This window comes from Carex rostrata, chromosome 27 (genome assembly GCF_964058835.1).
Source record: "Carex rostrata chromosome 27, lpCarRost1.2, whole genome shotgun sequence".
Lineage (NCBI taxonomy): Eukaryota > Viridiplantae > Streptophyta > Magnoliopsida > Poales > Cyperaceae > Carex > Carex rostrata.
In genome coordinates, this window is record NC_135944.1 from 2,307,560 (window position 1) to 2,326,263 (window position 18,704).

At 32.5% G+C, this 18,704-nt stretch overlaps 2 protein-coding genes across 2 annotated transcripts in view; both read left to right on the plus strand.

Moving 5' to 3' along the window:
• Window positions 1-3,345: 3,345 nt before the first annotated feature.
• The window catches only part of LOC144544925 (putative LRR receptor-like protein kinase At1g51890), a 28,085-nt gene continuing 12,726 nt past the window's right edge, over window positions 3,346-18,704 (plus strand). The window contains exons 1-4 of the mRNA XM_078293485.1: window positions 3,346-3,483; window positions 3,592-3,730; window positions 3,880-3,951; window positions 4,478-4,549. Of these exons, the coding sequence (XP_078149611.1) occupies window positions 3,438-3,483; window positions 3,592-3,730; window positions 3,880-3,951; window positions 4,478-4,549 (329 nt within the window). The 5' untranslated portion in view covers window positions 3,346-3,437. The remainder of the gene's footprint in view (window positions 3,484-3,591; window positions 3,731-3,879; window positions 3,952-4,477; window positions 4,550-18,704) is intronic.
• LOC144544755 (putative LRR receptor-like serine/threonine-protein kinase At4g20450) lies at window positions 10,987-11,999 on the plus strand. Its single transcript, XM_078293317.1, has 4 exons — window positions 10,987-11,215; window positions 11,380-11,506; window positions 11,601-11,660; window positions 11,953-11,999. Exons 1-4 carry the CDS (start codon window positions 11,057-11,059, stop codon window positions 11,997-11,999), a joined length of 393 nt encoding a protein of 130 aa, XP_078149443.1. The 5' UTR covers window positions 10,987-11,056.

An 18,704-nucleotide genomic window follows, 5' to 3' on the forward strand; every position in this document is an offset into this window, starting at 1 on the left:
ATCTTCTGCCTTGTTCACCACTCTTATTCTGATCTTCTGTGACTCACGTCAATGTGTCATGGTTTATATTCCGACAAATTGAAAACAATTACTTGTGCGATCTAGTTAAATTTTTGTAATATCAACAGGTTTGACAAATAGGAGAATGCAAATCAAATGACCGGCCCTTTATTTTTCTAAAACCGAGGCGCTGAGGGTGAGACCTGAAAGTGAGCACATCCCGGAATGAAGTGTGGATTGAAGTGGAGACGAAGTTGGAGGCTATGGCTGAGAAATATTGCGGGCTTGTGGCAAGCAAAGGCGGAGGGGCAATGTCAATTTGGGAGGGGTGAGAGAGGAATGGCGTCGGGGTCGGGACGCGCGAGTGGGTAAGAAGCATAACAAAGAGAGGCAAGGAGATCAGAGAGAATTGGAGGCAAAGTGATACTTTGATCCAGCCCTCGGATCTGTACGGATCTTGACGCTAATCCGAGGATCTAGATTATGGCCTATTTTTGGAGCATCAATTGTCGGAGCAGTGAAACCCTCTTATATAAAATGCAGCACATCTTTATTTGTTATAAGATTTCGTTTGTTTGGGTTGGGTCCATAAATGGATATTGGAAAGCATTGGCTGGGCCTACGTAAGCCAGGCATCAGGGTCCAAATGGATATTTGCGGATCATATGTGAAAAGAAGGCCTTGGTCAGTTTCAGAAACATTTAATAAATTAGTACAATAACCAAATTATCTTTTCCCTTATTTAGCAAAGAAAGGGATTATTTATTTTTATTTTTATAAACTACTGTTGTAGACTAATTAATTAATGTACTTATTTTGGTATATATGTGACACTTTTCTTGATTTTGTTTTACCAAAGCAATATCAATGGAAAACAGCTATAATTAAACAAACAATATTGTGCATAGCAAGTAGCAGCTAAGAGTAACCAGCACATATAATAAGTAACAATGCCAATAAATTAAAGTCAAACACCTCCAATAAAAATATAAAATGCTATTTCCTCGTATTGAGATTTTATTAGTGTGATCAGGTCTCCACGTCTATTGTTATAAAAGTGCTGACACCTTGCTCCAATATAATATTGCATATCAATCTTGATCAATCAAAATTGAATAGGTCAGACTCCAGGTAACATAAAGATCGAAGATCACATGCAATGGATTTTTCTTTGCTAAATTTCTTCACCAGTACAAAAAGTACAAAAGGTACTAGATCGATAACCGTCAGATAAGAATAATCATTAGGTATTGTAAAATAAACGGATGAGAATTAATGCATCTGACAGTTTGAGAGATTTGAAGATCCAATCCTCTTCCCCTTTCTTTCATATAAATATTACTACGTGACAAGCATGACACCATATTAATTTATTAATTAAAATATTATTTTCTCTCTGTGAAGCCAATTTTTTTTTATTTGTCTAATATGAGGAAATTGTCAAACTATTACTTTATTTTAATAAACCTGTTGTACTATAAAATTTAAGCTGCCTTCATTCTCTCCATGATTTCAAGAGGAGAAAAATATCTGATCGGCCTCTTCTTCAGAAGAATGGCTCGGTGCCGCACAATTCTTCTGCTCATATTCGCAATTACCATTCGAGTTCATAGTCAGCTTGATTCTAACGGTAATTTTCTCTTATGCAAGTGTAGTGTTACAATCTGCTCCCTCTTAATTATTGACATCTATGTGTGTGTGATATAATTTTGTTTTGAAGTCCTTGGGATAATTAGTTACTATGAAAATTGTTAAACTCTTCTTCTTGTTTTATATTCTAATTAGGATAAATTTAAGCAATTAATCATTCTAAGAATATACAAAACTTGAGTATATAAGAGAACAAATTAAAAACAATCATTTCAAGCAAATTAATATGCTAATCATTTTATTAGTGCTGGAAAAATAAATCATATATGTGTCTAAATAAATATGTATGGGTGAAAGGATCCCAAAAACAAATGTTGACTGCAAAAATAGTTTGCAAACGTGTGGTGAAAGAAATTTTGGACAATAGAGGAATTCACATTTTTCAGTGAATATAATTAATTTGGGTACGTTGTCATGATTAAGCTAGATTGTAAATTTTCATAAAAAAAAAACTTTTGTTGACTTTATTACTTTTTACAGGTTTTCTGAGCATTGATTGTGGGCTTTCAATAAACTCTAGCTTTATTGATAATCAAACAAAATTAACTTATGTATCCGATGAGCAATTCATCGACACAGGAGTCACATCCCAAATCTCTTCCTCATACATCACCTCAAGTTGGCCACCTAAAGAAATGGAAACTGTTAGAAGCTTTCCCACTGGAATTCGAAATTGCTACACATTAAAATCCGTGAAAATAGGCCTAGCTTTAAGTATCTTATAAGGGCAACCTTCTTTTATGCAAATTATGATAACTTAAATAAACCCCCTACTTTTGATATTTTTTTGGGAGTCGATTTTTGGGATACAATAAAAACCACAAATGATGCTGACACTTTTTATTATCGTGAAATTATTGTCCTTGCTGCCGCCGATTACATACAAGTTTGTCTGGTTAATAAAAACCTCGGCAATCCTTTTGTCTCTTCGTTACACTTGAGGCAACTGAATTCGAAAATTTATGAATTCGCGAACACGACCCAATCATTGATTTCGGTGGACAGGAAAAATTTAGGAGGAAGCAAAGATTTTTTGTTCTTGCGGTCAGTCTACAAAGATCTGTCTCTTCTTAAATCTGTATTTGTACAATTTATCTTATCATTTTGTCAAATTAATTGTTTTTTAATTCAGATACTATAGACAAAAATGAAGACCCCTAAAAGATCAATAAGGGAAGCATAGAATTATTTGCTAGAAGAAGAGGAAAACAGAACTTTATAATTGTTAATTAATGGGAACATTAACTAATTTAATAGATACATATATATTACTTATGCTGCCAAATCAAGCTAATAAATTCAAAAGGTACTATTCTATATATGGTGATAATTACTCTTGTTCCTTTCCACGTTGCTTGATTTGAACCAAAAATAGGTATCCTCAGGATAAGTATGACCGGTGGTGGTTGACCGAGACGTTGAAGGGAACAATAGAGATCTCTATAAACACCACCATACAAACTGACGATGACTTTGAGATCCCTTCTCTTGTGAAGCAGACTGCTGCCACGACTTCAAGTCCCATAATCCCCCTTAATCTATATTGGAATGATACTGATGAGTCCACTAAATATTATTGGATTCTTCACTTCTACGAGATCCAGCCATCATTGACTGGTCGAAGGGAATTTGATATACTTTTCAACGGAGATAAGCTATTCAATAAACCAACCACCTTGGAGACTTGGTACTGGAACTCTATCTCGTCGTACGGTGAAACTAATTATAACATCTCACTCGTTGCTACTTCAAATTCGACTCTTCCGCCTATATTGAATGCATATGAAATGTATAAAATTGCACCCGTTGGGGCATCTACTTACAGTGCAGATGGTAATTTATTTCTGCACCAAATCTTCAAAAGCGACTCATGACAATTTAGTCTTATTAATCCTCGAAAAATTAGAATTTTCAAGGTCGCTTTACTATTTTTACTTGCAGTCGTTGCCATTAATAATATCAAGCAGGGTCATCAGATAAAAAAAGGGTGGAGTGGGGATCCTTGTCTTCCAAAAGAGTTCATATGGACTGGTGTCAGCTGCACCTCCAACTCATCCAGCATAACAAGGATCACAGCCTTGTCAGTTCTTTAATCTCTTTCTTATTTATCCCCTATTTTGATAATAAAAGGCTTAAGTGTTAACATGATATTTTCATATTTTTGTTTTGGAGTTATGAGAAGCTGAGAGAATTATGACCAACTTGTGAACTATTTCATTTTCTTTTCAGAAATTTATCATCTAGTGGATTGACAGGTCCATTGAGTTCTTACTTTGGAAATCTCAATGCTCTTGTGTCATTGTAAGTTCCTTCAACCTAAGATCCAACACTTTTCAATTTTTTTATTTAACCATGGAGCCTAATTATTTTGCATAATGGATTTGGTATTAAAGCGTATGAACAATTATACTAATTTAAGATTCAACGAACTAAAATTGCTTAAAAGTGAAATTTGGACTAAAAGGATAGAGAGCTAATGTTACATAAAAGTCATTTCAGTAATTTTTGTTTGGTCAAAATACTCTTATATAGAAATAGTAAAACTCATTATTAATTTTACTAATTCACAATCGTGTGGTTGATTCCGGTCATACTTGGCCAACCCAGTTGGCTAGTCAATTCCAGTCTAACTAGGCCAATCCAGTTTGGGATTGGCCTAGGTTTTCAATCAATTTTCATTATGGAAGGACATATTTTAAGTACACTTTTATTTCATTTGTGTTGGGAGAAATGTTTATTTTGACAACATTTGGCTTATATATTGATTAACTTCCGTTTAATGGTTATATCGCATCTCTTTACTAACTGTTACATGTTTCTTTTTCAGGGATTTATCTAGCAATGATTTGTCTGGATCACTGCCTAGTTCTCTAGACCAATTAACAGCTCTTACATACCTGTATGCCATTCAATAGTTACGTCAATATCCAGATTCTGTTCTGACTAGAAAGTACTTTATAATTATTTTGTTGATTTTTTTAGTGATATTAGAGGAAATAGCAAGATCTCGACCACCCTTCCTCCCGGGCTTCAGAAAAAACAAGAAAATGGAAGCCTAACATATAAGTAATTTTTTTTTAATTCCTTTCTCAGATGATGTAGAATGATGGCAACTTTTATTCATTTATGACATATGAATACAAATAAATATATATACGTACCTATAATTAAGTAGTTACAAAATAATTTTAGTGCTCAAATAAATGTCATGATTCAACACTAATATTTATTTGAGGAGAAAGCAAACAAAAAACATATCCCAAGAACTGACAGAGGAGAGCTAGTCATGCATTTCTGGTTGTGAAAGACATGTTAGCACGTTAGCTTTCCAAATATATATAAAAAAGGTTTCTTTGATGACTCCAGTAAAATCCTGCTTTTTAATGCTTCAATATAAATTTTGAACCATTATGGAAGGCACTAATAATTAATTCCCATTAACATTTTATTCTTCAATGTTTTGGATGTTAGGTTTGATCCGACGCCTACTCCTCCGAAGATTATTATTATTATTATTATTATAATATCAATTGTGGTGGTTATAATTGCAGTTGTCGTTGTAACTGTATGTTGTTTGAGGAAGAAACGTAAGTTCTGTTTTAGTACATCCTTTTTTCCATTCTTGATTAATAATGTCACTGTTCACCTTTTTTTTGTATAATTACAGATGATATGTGTGATTAATCTGAACATATTAATTAAGCCACTAATTTCATCCAAACAATAAAAAGTCGTTTTTATATACAGATGAACAATCAATTGTCCCCACAGCAAATAATCATGCCATAAATTATGCAAATATCCCAAAAGAAGGCAACCCGTATGGAAATTATGCTGGAAGTGCCACCGCAATTTCAAATCAACCGAAAGCCGAAGCACAAGGTATTCCAAATATTGATAATCGTCAGTTCGGTTACAATGATATCAAGAGAATGACAAATGATTTTAAAAATAATATTGGCACTGGCGGGTTTGGAAGTGTGTATTGGGGTCACTTGGAAAATGGACTCCAAGTTGCCGTTAAGGTGCTCTCTGAATCATCTTCACAGGGCATTAGGGAGTTCATTGCTGAGGTAATCATGGCATAGAATATCATACAATCATTTATAGATTTTAGCTTCTGAATAGTCTCTCATGGTAACAATTATTACATTTTTGTAGGCCGAAAATTTGACAAGAGTTCATCACAGAAACTTGGTTTCACTAGTGGGCTATTGCATTGATAAAAGTTGCATGGCGCTTGTGTATGAGTACATGCAGGGAGGAAATCTACATGATAAGCTCAAAGGTGATTATACTCAAGCTTGCTCTTGTGAATTTTCTGAAAGTAGTCGGTATGGAATATAAGGTTTTAAAGTCATCAATTGCAGATAATGGAACACCTCTTTCATGGAAGGAACGACTTCAAATTGCATATGAATCTGCACTAGGTTCGTTATGAGAACACCTCTCACAATCTGTAATAATATAAATACAGTACATCGAATGAGCTATTCTCGTAATTTTGCAATTGCAGAAATTTTATTAATAAGCTATTCTCGTAATTTTACAATTGTTGAAATATTTCTAATAAGCTATTTTTGTAATTTTGCGCCAATCATTTTTAAAATGTATTGTATAAAAGAGTTTATGTAGTTGCATTGAATATAATTCAAATTTAAATAAATTCGAAGGAGTTTATGTAGTTGCATGAAAGAGGCCTTATGTAATTCTTCTTAGGCAACATTTGCTTTCTAAATTACAAAAAAAAAAAATCCCATATTCTTCTTCTAGAACAAATGAATAATATGGCTAACTATAGAGAACATCTTGAGTTTGCTGAAATATTTTATATAGTAACTAATAACTAACTCACATAATACAAATGAAATGAAGGATTGGAGTATTTGCATAAGGCTTGTAATCCACCACTTATTCATAGAGATGTGAAGACTAGCAACATTCTCTTAAATGCAAATCTCGAGGCAAAGATTGCTGATTTTGGGCTCTCTAGGGCTTTTGACATTAATGCAACGAGTCATGCTGTTTCAACAAGAATAGTAGGCACTCTTGGTTATCTGGATCCCGAGTAAGACATTTTTTTCTCTATGAAATCTCTATCCTTTCGAACTTTTTTTTTCTCGACATCACAAATTGTTTGCTAACTTTCACAAATGACATTGGAGCTGAAAAAACAAAAATGTGATCTTAAGTTGACAAATTATTTTTCAAATAACTTTTAAAACAATAAAGAAGCTTTTAAATTGCATCTGTTTTGATAGAATGCTAGCCTGTTCAGATAAGATTTGTACAATCTTTTGTTCCTACATTTTGTTGATTTTTTTTCATTGGTTTTTCTGGTTCGATACAAATATGTTACTAAAATATTATTCATACTTTATCACTTTATGTGTTTTCTGGCATGCATGTGAACACGTTACTTTATGATCGATGTACTGATTAGCTAGTGGCTCTAAAGTTTCCATTTCAATATTCCGACCAATTCAAGAAACTCAATGAGATATCTCAATATGAAAATTTTACAGAAAACTGATTTTTTCAAATAGCCTCACTCTTTTTTTTTGCTGGACAAGTAGAAACTGATTTCTATTGGATGGTTCAAAACTTCTAGACATAATAATTAACTATGGCATGCATTTTCAGATACTATTTATCAAACCAGCTAAGTGCCAAGAGTGATGTGTATAGTTTTGGAGTCGTTATACTAGAAATTATCACGGGCCGCCCCCCTATAGTTAACGCGGGCCGAGAAGGAGGTAACTTGGTACAATGGGTGCGTCAAAAACTATCCGGTGGAGATATTGAAAACATAGTGGACACTAGAATGCAATACAAGTATAACATAAACTCAGTCTGGAAGGTTACGGAACTAGCAAGTCGGTGTACTGAACCAACCTCATCTCAGAGGCCTACAATGAGTGCAGTAGTTGCTGAGCTAAAGGAAAGCATGGATTTTGAAATGTCGATGGAAGGTATTCATAAAAAAAGCACAACAGGCTTAGTAAGTGATGTAAGTCAAGACAGTACTAATTTTGAGATGGCTTATATGGGTGGCATGCCAACAATAGGTCCCAGTGTGAGGTGATATTGCATGCCAGTTTATTACTTCTATTGGTTGTACTGCCATATGTGGGAGTCACTTGCTGGAAATTGAAAATAGTAATTTTCTTATTGTATGCAACAACTTGAATATATAATGTTGCATTTTAATTTCATAATGTAATGCATTATTTGACTTTTGAGAGCATATCCATAGTGATTTGTTTGTTGAATGCAACAACTTGAATATATCATGTTGCATTTTAATTTCATATCGTACTGTATTATTTGACTTTTGAGAGAACATATCCATAGTGATTTGTTTGTTGCATGCAACAACTTGATATATGATGTTGCATTTTAATTTCATATTGTACTGCATTATTTGACTTTTGAGAGCATATTTGCTTTAGTAAATTTTATTCTTGATTATGAATAGCAAAGTGCTCTGTTCAATCATAAGCAATGTTTTATATTACTCTATTGTGTTTTAATTCAATTTATTTTTTTGAAATATAGTAATACTTTTCCTAACAAGAACGCTTCCACCATTCATTAATTAATTATATATTGCTCTTCTTCCCAATTTCCACTCTTTTCTTTCACAGTATTTCTCTAATCACTAGTACTAATTCTTATATTTTCAAATGGGCCTTTTTGGACTGAGCGAATAAAGAGTCAACTCATACTAGTTTCGGCATATTCCTTTCAATTGCTCTCACTTGACTAAAAAGGAGATAAAGAAAACATGTCATATTAGGGAGTATATGTACATAATTATGGATATATCTGAAGGTCATGTTATCTTTATTACCTGGACCAAATGGTAATCAAAGCCATTACGATATATAATTTTACATTGTCCTTTTTGCTATTCTGTTTTGAGCACCAATTTTAATTTAAAAGCTCCAAATTCATATACACTGGTTCAAGATCAATTTACCAATATCTAGAATGTTTATTTTAAAAGAACAGATATTCATTTACAGATGTTATACAATTAAATACACCATTAATTACAATTAAATAATCATGATACCCACCAATACAATTAAATTCATGGTATGTGTGTTAGCTTAATTGTAACATTTCGATTTGTTCATAGATGATATTATAATTTGGGTTTAGTGACGAGAACCTTTTGCTAGATAAGCAATATTGACCAAATTATTTTTTCCTTATTTTTAAAAAGAAAGGTTTTCAATATTTTATTAATTATTTTTTTCGGACCAATCATTAGTCTAGTAATGTGGGAGGTTGTCCCGGATGTGGAATCGCTTGTGGATATTAACACAGTTGGGTTAATTGATCCCCCAACTTTAATAAAATAAAAAATAAAAGAAATATTAATTTATTTTAATTTTATGAACTCCTGTTGACCTCGAGCTTCTTAATGACTAATTTGCTTATTTTGGTGCTTCTCACTTTTCTTAATTTTGTTTTGCCTAAGCAATGTCGTCAAATGGAAAACAGCAGTAGTAAGTTGCAGCTTAGAGGATTCATACAAAAAGTAACCAGCAGTACATAGAATGATAGAAATGCGCTGTAACAGAAATTGAACCAAACGTGAATTAAGGAACAAAATCAATTGAAGTCAACACCTAAAAAATAGATTACATGCTATTTTCCGGTATAGAGATTTATTCGTTGGATCAAGTCTTACTCAGGATCCAGATAAATGACTAGAATAGTAGGCACTCGTGTTTATCTGGTCTCACTCCTGGTTATCTGGATCCAGATAACCAGGAGTGCCTACTATTCTAGTTGAAACATGACTGATTACATTACTGTCAAAAACCCTGCAGAGCCCAAAATCAGCAATTTTTGCCTCGAGATTTGCGTTTAAGAGAATGTTACTGGTCTTGACGTCTCTATGGATAAGTGGTGGGTTACAAGCCTTGTGCAAATACTCCAATCCTTCATTACATTTGTTTTTTATTTGTATTAATTATTTAATGTACAATATTGCAATAAACTCAAGAACTTTACTATAGTAAGCCATTAAATCTGTCAAAATTAATAGAACAACTCAAGAACTCAAGAATACAAGACTCCCATAAATCTCCTTTACTATAGTAAGCCAGATTTTTTATTTTTTTTTCTTTCTTGTATGAATTACATGACTCTTGCATGCCTATTTATCAATTCAGAAATATTTTGTATATCATGTTAAACATGAAAACCAATCCTTAGAATTAATGACAAATAATCAAATACTATATATTGCCTATTTCACTAGATATAATTGATATCCTTGAATTTTTTTTTCCTTCTTTTGAGTAGATATAGATCTTCTAGAGGATTCAGCTTGATCCCTAAGTTATGCTGGAACCGAGTGTAATCTTAACACTCCCCCTCACGAGGGTACGTAAATGTCTAACATTCCGATCATCTCCAGCATTTCTTCAAATGGTTTAGTTGCTACCGCCTTGGTTAAAACATCGGTCACCTGTTCTGTTGATCTAACAAAGGGAAGAGAAATAACGTGAGAATCAAGTTTTTTTTAATAAAGTGTTTGTCTACCTCTCTATGTTTTGTCCTGTCATGTTGCACTAGATTATGTGAAATATCAATTGCAGCCTTATTGTCACAATAAAACTTCATCTCATTTTTCGTTCCCAGTTCTAATTCATTGATCATTTTTCGTAGCCATAATAGTTCACAAATCCCTTTCACCATGCCTCTAAATTCGGCTTCAGCACTAGATAAGGCGACCACATTCTGTTTCTTACTTCTCCATGTTACAAAGTTTCCCCCAACGAAAGTAAAGTAACCCGATGTTGATTTCCTGTCCATGATATTTCCTGCCCAATCTGCATCTGTATATCTTTCAATCTTTGTATGTCTATTTTTCTCAAATTTGATTTCTTTGCCGGGTGTCCCCTTCAGATATCGTAAAATACGTGTGACAGCTCCCATGTGATCTTCACTTGAATTATGCATGAATTGACTTACTACTCCCACTGCATAAGTTATGTCAGGTCTAGTATGTGACAGATATATGTGTTGTATTGATTTTCTTATTAGGCTTAAAAGAATTTCTTCTCATTTTTTTTGTCTTTATTTTAGTGTTGAAAAACAAAGGCTATTATTTTCCAATTACCAGGAGTGTTATATCTAATCTTCAATAAATATTCAAAATTTTATACTCATTTCTACATTAGTGTAAAAGTGCCTAACTGCTTACAAGTTACAATCAAAATCTGTATCTATATACGTGTTTTTAAAATGAAGTCTGTGAATGTACATCTCTCTATTTCATATACAGGTAACAAATCAATCATGTCAAATCCAAATGTAAGTTTTCAATCAAACCCTGAAGCAGCACAAGGTTTACTAGAGATCGATAATCGTCAATTCAGTTACTATGATATATCTCAAGAGAATTACAAATGACTTTAAGGATAATATTGGCAATGGAGGATTTGGAAGTGTGTACTTGGGCATCATAGAAAATGGATGCCAGGTTGCAGTTAAGATGCGCTCTAATTCGTCTAGACAGGGGGTTGAGGAGTTGGTGTCTGAGGTAATCACTGCTCACACATAACTCTCCTAAAAACTTGCAAAATGTATTTGTGGTATAGTGGCTACTCAGAAAGTTATACCTTATAATAATAGTTGAATTGACAACTAAAAGGTCCTCTACCACAACAGGTTAAAGATAAGTATTTCTTCATAAATTCTTTATAGGCAAAAAACTTGGCAAGAGTTCATCACATGAACTTGGTCACACTAATGGGCTACTGCATTGATGGAAATTGCATGGCACTTGTATACGAGTACATGCATGAAGGCAATCTACAACAAAAGCTCAAAGGTGTTATCTTGATTTATCGTGTGAATTTGATGAAATGGTAATGTAAAATTACAGAGTAAAGAATCTTAATCTAACAAATGTCGTCAAATAACAGATGACGTAAAGCCTCTTACTTGGAAGAAACGACTTAGAATTGCATATCAGTCAGCACTAGGTATGCTTGAAAAGGATCTTAAAGACAATAATAAGATATAATAAATTATTGTCATAATTTCTCTCTATTCGTTTTTAAAAATATATGTATCCTAGAAAAAAAATTTAATGTAGTCAATCGCATAACAATTAAATCTTATGCCTCTGATGAAATCAGAGTGCCATGCTCTTTACTGCAACATCTTTGTGGTAGTTCTTGTATATTGTTTTCTTCACGTCTTGTCCTTTAAAATAAATAAATTATAGAGAACATTTTGGGAACATTTTGAGTTGATTGAAATATTGTAATGAAGGATTGGAGTATCTGCATAAGGCTTGTAATCCACCAACATTCTCCTAAATGCAAAACTCGAGGCAAAGATTGCCGATTTTGGGCTCTGCCGGACTTTTGACGATGATGCAATCAGTTATGTTTTAACCAGAATAATAGGCACTCCTGGTTATGTGGATCCCGAGTAAGACATTCTTTTGTCTATGAAATCTCCATTTTTTTTTTCTCAACATCACAATTTATTTGACAATCATGACAAATGACATTAAAGGGAAAATAATATATTTGTATCCATGCATGTATGTATGTATGTATGATATGGTACTTCACGATGTACTGAACAGCTAGTGTTTTCGCTTAAAAATGTTCACTTTAAAAATTCCAACCAATTCAACAAACTAAATGATATATCAACATATGATAATCTTATATAAAAACTGATTTGTTGATAATATTTTTCATTTTCTGACAAATAGAAACTGAATTCTATTGGATGATTTCAAATCTGTCTGACATAGTAACTATGGCATGCATCTTCAGGTACTATTTATCGAACCAGCTATGTGCCAAGAGCGATGTGTTTAGTTTTGGAGTTGTTCTCCTATAAATCATCACTGGCCAGCCCCCGACTAACGCGGGTGTACAAGGAGTTAACTTAGTTAGATGGGTCCGTGAAAAACTATCCGGAGGAGATATCGAAAACATAGTGGACCCTAGAATGCAAGACAAGTATGACATAAACTCAGTCTGGAAAGTTACAGATCTTGCATGTAAATGCACCGAGTTCACCTCTTCTGAAAGGCCAACCATGGCTGTAGTAGTTGCTGAGCTCAAGGAAAGCCTGGATTTGGAAACCTTAATCGAAGAAATGGATAACAAAAGTACTGAGAACTTATTAACTGATGAAAGCAAGGACAGAAATTTTGAGGTGGCTTCCTTGGGTGGCATTCCAACGGTAGGCCCCAGTGAGAGATAATATAATTATTTTCCCTTCTTAATTTTTCTTTCTTCTTAGAATTTATTTCTTGTAAGATTGTTACGGTGCTATATATGTTTTTTGCGAGTGCATTTATGAATTGGGGGGCTAAAATGGGTTTTCGCCAACATTTAGGTACTATTCCTACAAAATTGTTTTGTATATATGGTGTTTGCAAAGTGGTATCACTATTCTTTTAATTAATTAACTGTGTACAGATCTGATTGATATTTATTTGAGATATGAATGTTAGAATAACATAGGAAAAAAGTTCAATTCTTAAAAAAGTTTGGTATTTGATTAATCATTGTTCATTATTTGTACTAAATGTAGTAGGTTTCTTAATTGTTTATTATTGTGTTCTTAATATTTTTTTTTTTGCACCATGCCAAAAATGGGGACAAAAAGTTAGTATTGAAAACATATACATGGTATTGGAACTAAAAAGTTTATATTCACATCAATGCTGTGGACTTACAATTCAGATCCACTGCAATGTGCACCGAGTATAATGATATGTGAGTTGTTGGTTTTAATTGTACACAAATCTCAAAACAAACACTTTTATTTCTAGACATCGATATTATAGAGCACATGGATTCCTAGACTTACGCATGCTAGAAGGTTAATACCGAATCCATGTTCTCTTTGCCGAACATCCACAGATTATGGACATATATGCATAAAATTAACCCAAAGAAATCCACAGGAATAATAATTACTCCCCTCAAATATAAAGGCAAGCATATTAATTTTTTCGAAGATAACTATATCTCCCACAGCTTACACACGAAATGAGTCAATTTTTTTTTTTTTTTTTTTTTATGCACACAGATTCTTGTACTGCCTGGATCGAATGGTAAACCACGAACCCCCACCCCAAAAAAAAAAAAAAAAATTAATAATTCACTAATTCGACATTATACGGAATCAATTTGATAGATAGTTAAACAAAAAGTAAGATATCATATTGAATCAACCTACCATGGGATTCATGTGAGCCCAAAACTATCCAGCCCATTGATAAAGTCGATCACTAGCCTTCGTCTAAAACGATAATTGTAGAGAGGGAAAAAATTATGTTATGACCGACTCTAAAACGATAATTGCAAACATACTTATTTTGTAACATAATATTTTGGAGTTTTGTTCGTCTCTTTTCTTTTACATTTATTTCCCATTGATCAAGGATGTCATTACCATCGCTAAGGTAATTAATCTCTTTTCTTTTACATTTATTTCCCTTATTTTTTATCATCGTTTTTTATAATTTTCCACTAATTGACAGTGAAACTAATGAAATTTATTTCATTTCATTCGAAAAAAAATAGTCGCCAAAGTTGCGGTAAAACTGGAGATGATGGAACCTTGCTCTGGGGTCAAGGATAGGTAATTTAAAAATTGCATGTGCGGAGTTTCTGGCACGAAACCATGGCATGACAAAGTTTCCTCGTGGTTGCAAATTAGGATCAAAGCATTGTCATTTTGGTATCTGGGACTGAATCACTGAAGGCAAGTACAGGCTTCTTCTCCTGTCATTCAACATCTCGCACGGACTCTATCTGGGTTAGAGCAATCGTTTTGGTTATAGCCCGAAAGAAAGATAGTTGTAACATCAGCCTTTCTAAGCTGGGTGGTTCAGATCCGGGGGGCGGGAACGGGTTTGTGGAGGCGGTTTCAGTTGTAATCTGTCGCCCAAATCGATGTTCCTTCTCTCGATTTGAATCACCATTTAAATCCCACTTTATCGTTTAAAAACCCACAAATTTAAATTTATTGAAATAATATCAGACTTTTTTTTTTTGGGTCTAGTCAAGAAACAGATTGAGTTTATTTTTTCATCCATGTTTTTTTGGTCTCGTCAAAGAACTTGAGAAGGGAAATAAAAATGGAGAACATGGATTCTAAAATTGTGAAAATTTTAACACTGCATTAATTCAATCTAAGAGCAATATTGACAAAATACAGAATATTATAATCATATGTTATTTTTCCCGAGTCTCCAGTACAATATAAATGGATGGCAGTAATTTATGTTAAATTGTGAATAGAATTTTGGAAGCTGATAACAGTACCCTCACTGTAACCCGTAGGGGGGCCATCGAAAATTAAATATGAAAAAAAAAAAATTTGTAGGGATCGCAAAAACTGCACAATTCGAATTTTTTTTTCCTAAAGTATTAATATCTATGCACGGGAGTATTTATACCTATGCACGGAAGTATTTATAGCTATGAGGTGAACAATTATTTATTGTGCAGGTACTGTAGTGCGAAAATAATAGTACCTGCAGCACTATACCCACATTGTACCCGTAAGGGGACCACCGAAAATTAAATGCAAAAAAATAACTTCCTACAGGTACTGTACAATCTCCACAATTTTAATTTTTTTTTCATATTATTAATATCTACGTAATTTTTTCTTTCAAATGAGATCCATAATGATGTACTTTCAGACTCGTCATCGTGCAAGTATTTATGCATATACTTGCAAGTATTAATATCTAAGTATTGAAAGTATTAATTTATACTTATACATTGAAGTATTTATACGTATGAGGTCAACTATTTTTATTAGAGGAGGCTGACGCGAGAATGATTGGAGAACTCGAAAAAGAATAATTATAACAAGTTACGCATCAAAGTATACATATTTTTTTAAGCGTTAATATCTTATCTTCTAAGTATTTATAACTACAAAAGTATACATATTTAAGTTTTTTTACATATGATACTGAAAATATTTTATAACTACAAAGGTATACATATTTAAGTATTTTTTACATATGACACTGAAAGTATTAATATTTAAGTACTAAAAGTATTTATATTTATGCATTGAAGTATTTATTTCTATGAAGTCAACTATTTTTGTTAGAGAAAAGTTGACGTGAGAAGGAGTGCGGGGATTGTAAAAGAGAAACTATATAATTAGTGGGGACCATAGAGAAATGATACTCCTGGAATTTTAAAATAATAATTAGTTTAGACTATATAATTAGTAAGGATCATAATACATTATTTCTCTAAGTGCAAATACTGTAGCACATGTACTAAAATAATTATTCTAAAAATTTTACAAGCAAAATTAATAACAAATAAGGAGAGATCGAGGTCTTCTTATTGCAATTCAGAAGCATGCTTAATTTAAAATTGGCACTCTGAACTCATGAAATTAAAATAAGGTAGTCAAAGATATGAACAATATATCATCATTTCCATCCTATAAAATAGATCTGGTTCTCTATGGCGTTAAGATCATAGCTTACATGCAATCAGTTGCCACCAGCCAGGCTCCTATATAGGATTAGGGTGTTCTTAAGCTCACCGAGTTCTTTGAAGAACTTAACTTCAAATTCTATTAGATTGATTTTAAATTATAAATTCAAATGTTCAAACCGATCTACTTCACAAGTGATAAGTGACGCAAAATGGTTCTGTTACGATCTTGACCATTAAGCTTACGTACCAATTTAGTAATAGAGAAGAGTATAAAAGATGAAGTCTCAAATAAATGCTCAAATAAAACTTTTCTATTTTATTTTCTGATTTCCAAAGACAACCCTATTATATACATATTTAAAGTAAACAAAAAATAAAACGGTTCCCTAAGATATCTCAAATTTTGAGTTGATTGTGGAAAATCCAGACTAAAACAGTCGATCCAAACCAATTAATATTATCTCCATATTATAATGTGTTTGGAATTTTTTTGGAAACTTTTTATTATTTTTTAGATATGTATAATATTACCGTTTATGGACTAATCAAAAACTGTAATTTTGTTCCTATTTTTGAGATTTATTAATTAGTGAGATCAGGACTCCACGTCTAATTGTTATGAAAATAATGGCCACTTGCTCATATTATTTTTAGGGATTGACTAACAGTACCCTCCATTCAATCCTCTATCTGTCTCTCGCACTAAATGACAAAACAAAGTACAATGAGGGACCACAACCACACTTGCACATGGTGACTGCTGGCAAAAAGGAAGGGCTAACACGATTCTATTCATCATCAAAAATCATAGTATTCATACCTACACATTTAAGTACTATTACTTACTTTCTATAATATTCATCAAATGTAAATACATAACTGGGGGGCCATTAATTTTGGGCACCAGTAACGACCAGAGGGGACCAGTAACGACGTCTAACATATTGGATTGGGGACCGCAACCGTCTCTTGAAAGCGATAATTGCCAATATTTGGGGACCACTATCGTGAATCACAATATGAGCGAATCCATGTACTAATTATTAAGCATTCATATCTAAATAGTAAAAGCTATACCTCTAGTTATTGAAGTATTAATATCTAACAAATTCATATGAGATATTCATATTTAACATAGAAAGTATTCATATCTAACAAAATCATATGGGGTATTCATATCTAATTAATATAGGAGTAAAGTATTCATATCTAACTTATGAAATATTCATATTTAACCAATGAAGTATTCATATCTAACCAACGAAATATTAATATCTAATTAAAGATAATATAAAATATTTACATCTAACGAATGAAGTATTTATATCTAATAAATAAACATTTCATATATAACTAATAAATTAATTATTTATAGAAGTATTCATAACAAATTAGTCAAGGAATCATATGTTTTCATCTATTTTTGAAGTACAATCATTGAACGTGATGGTTGAATGATTAAGGGAGAAAGGGAATATGAGGAGAAAGGAGAAAGGCAATAGGGGAAGGAGAGAAATGTGAAATCAGAACAAACATATTTTCCTTATTAATTGTTTCATTTATAATTTTGTATTAATTAAGCTAGATGATAAAGAAATAGAAGGATAAAATATTTGTTATTGGTAATAAAATTTCTCTTATCACTCAATATTGTAATAACTTAGCTGAAAATAACACTCTCCTTTTTCTTACCCATGTTAGTTGCGTGTGATAGTTGGGCTACAGTACTTTAAGAAAAAAAAAATTATTAAGGATACGGTACTATACATATTACATATAATTTGATATGTACTACGAATTCATATTTTCATTTTTAAAGTGCAAACAATAAATTCGAACTGTTCATCATGTAATACATATGAAAATGTATTTGGATGTCAATTTTATATTTTTTTAGAATTTTTTTACTATTATTTTAAATTAGTACAAAATAATTACTTTTGAATAGTCATTGATGTTTAAATCAAGTGATTTTGTATCTATCTAAAAAATAACAAAAAAAATCTAAAAAAAAATATAATATTTGGCACCAAACAAATTTTTCTATGAAAATACGAACGATTAAAATAAATTATTTAAATTTTAAAAATAAAAATAAAAATTGTTAAAACGGACAAAAGTGCGTTCAACGGAACAGAATCACATACTAACCGGGTCGTTAGTACATTAGTACAAAGTCGTAAACCCGCGTCAGTACAAAGAACAATGCTTGTATATCCTCTTTAGCCCGACTCTGTTCACGATTATTCATAGCGTCTCGGTTCAATGAACCTTGTGCACACAAAATACAAAATCAAAATTCTCCTGAAATCTTCTTATGTAGACCTCCTTCATCTAGCGGTCCACATCACCCAAGGTAACTTAAATTTTATATTTCATTTCAAACCGTCCGATCATAGTCAGTACATCCGGTCCGACGTGTCAGAGAAGATCGGACAGTCCAAATGAAAAGTCAAAATTTGACTTACATTTGAATTTATGTTTATATCAGGTTGTCCCATCGGCCATCAACATTTAATGAGACTTTAATATTCGTGTAGATTCTAATCGGACAGTCAGGGTCCAAAATTAAAT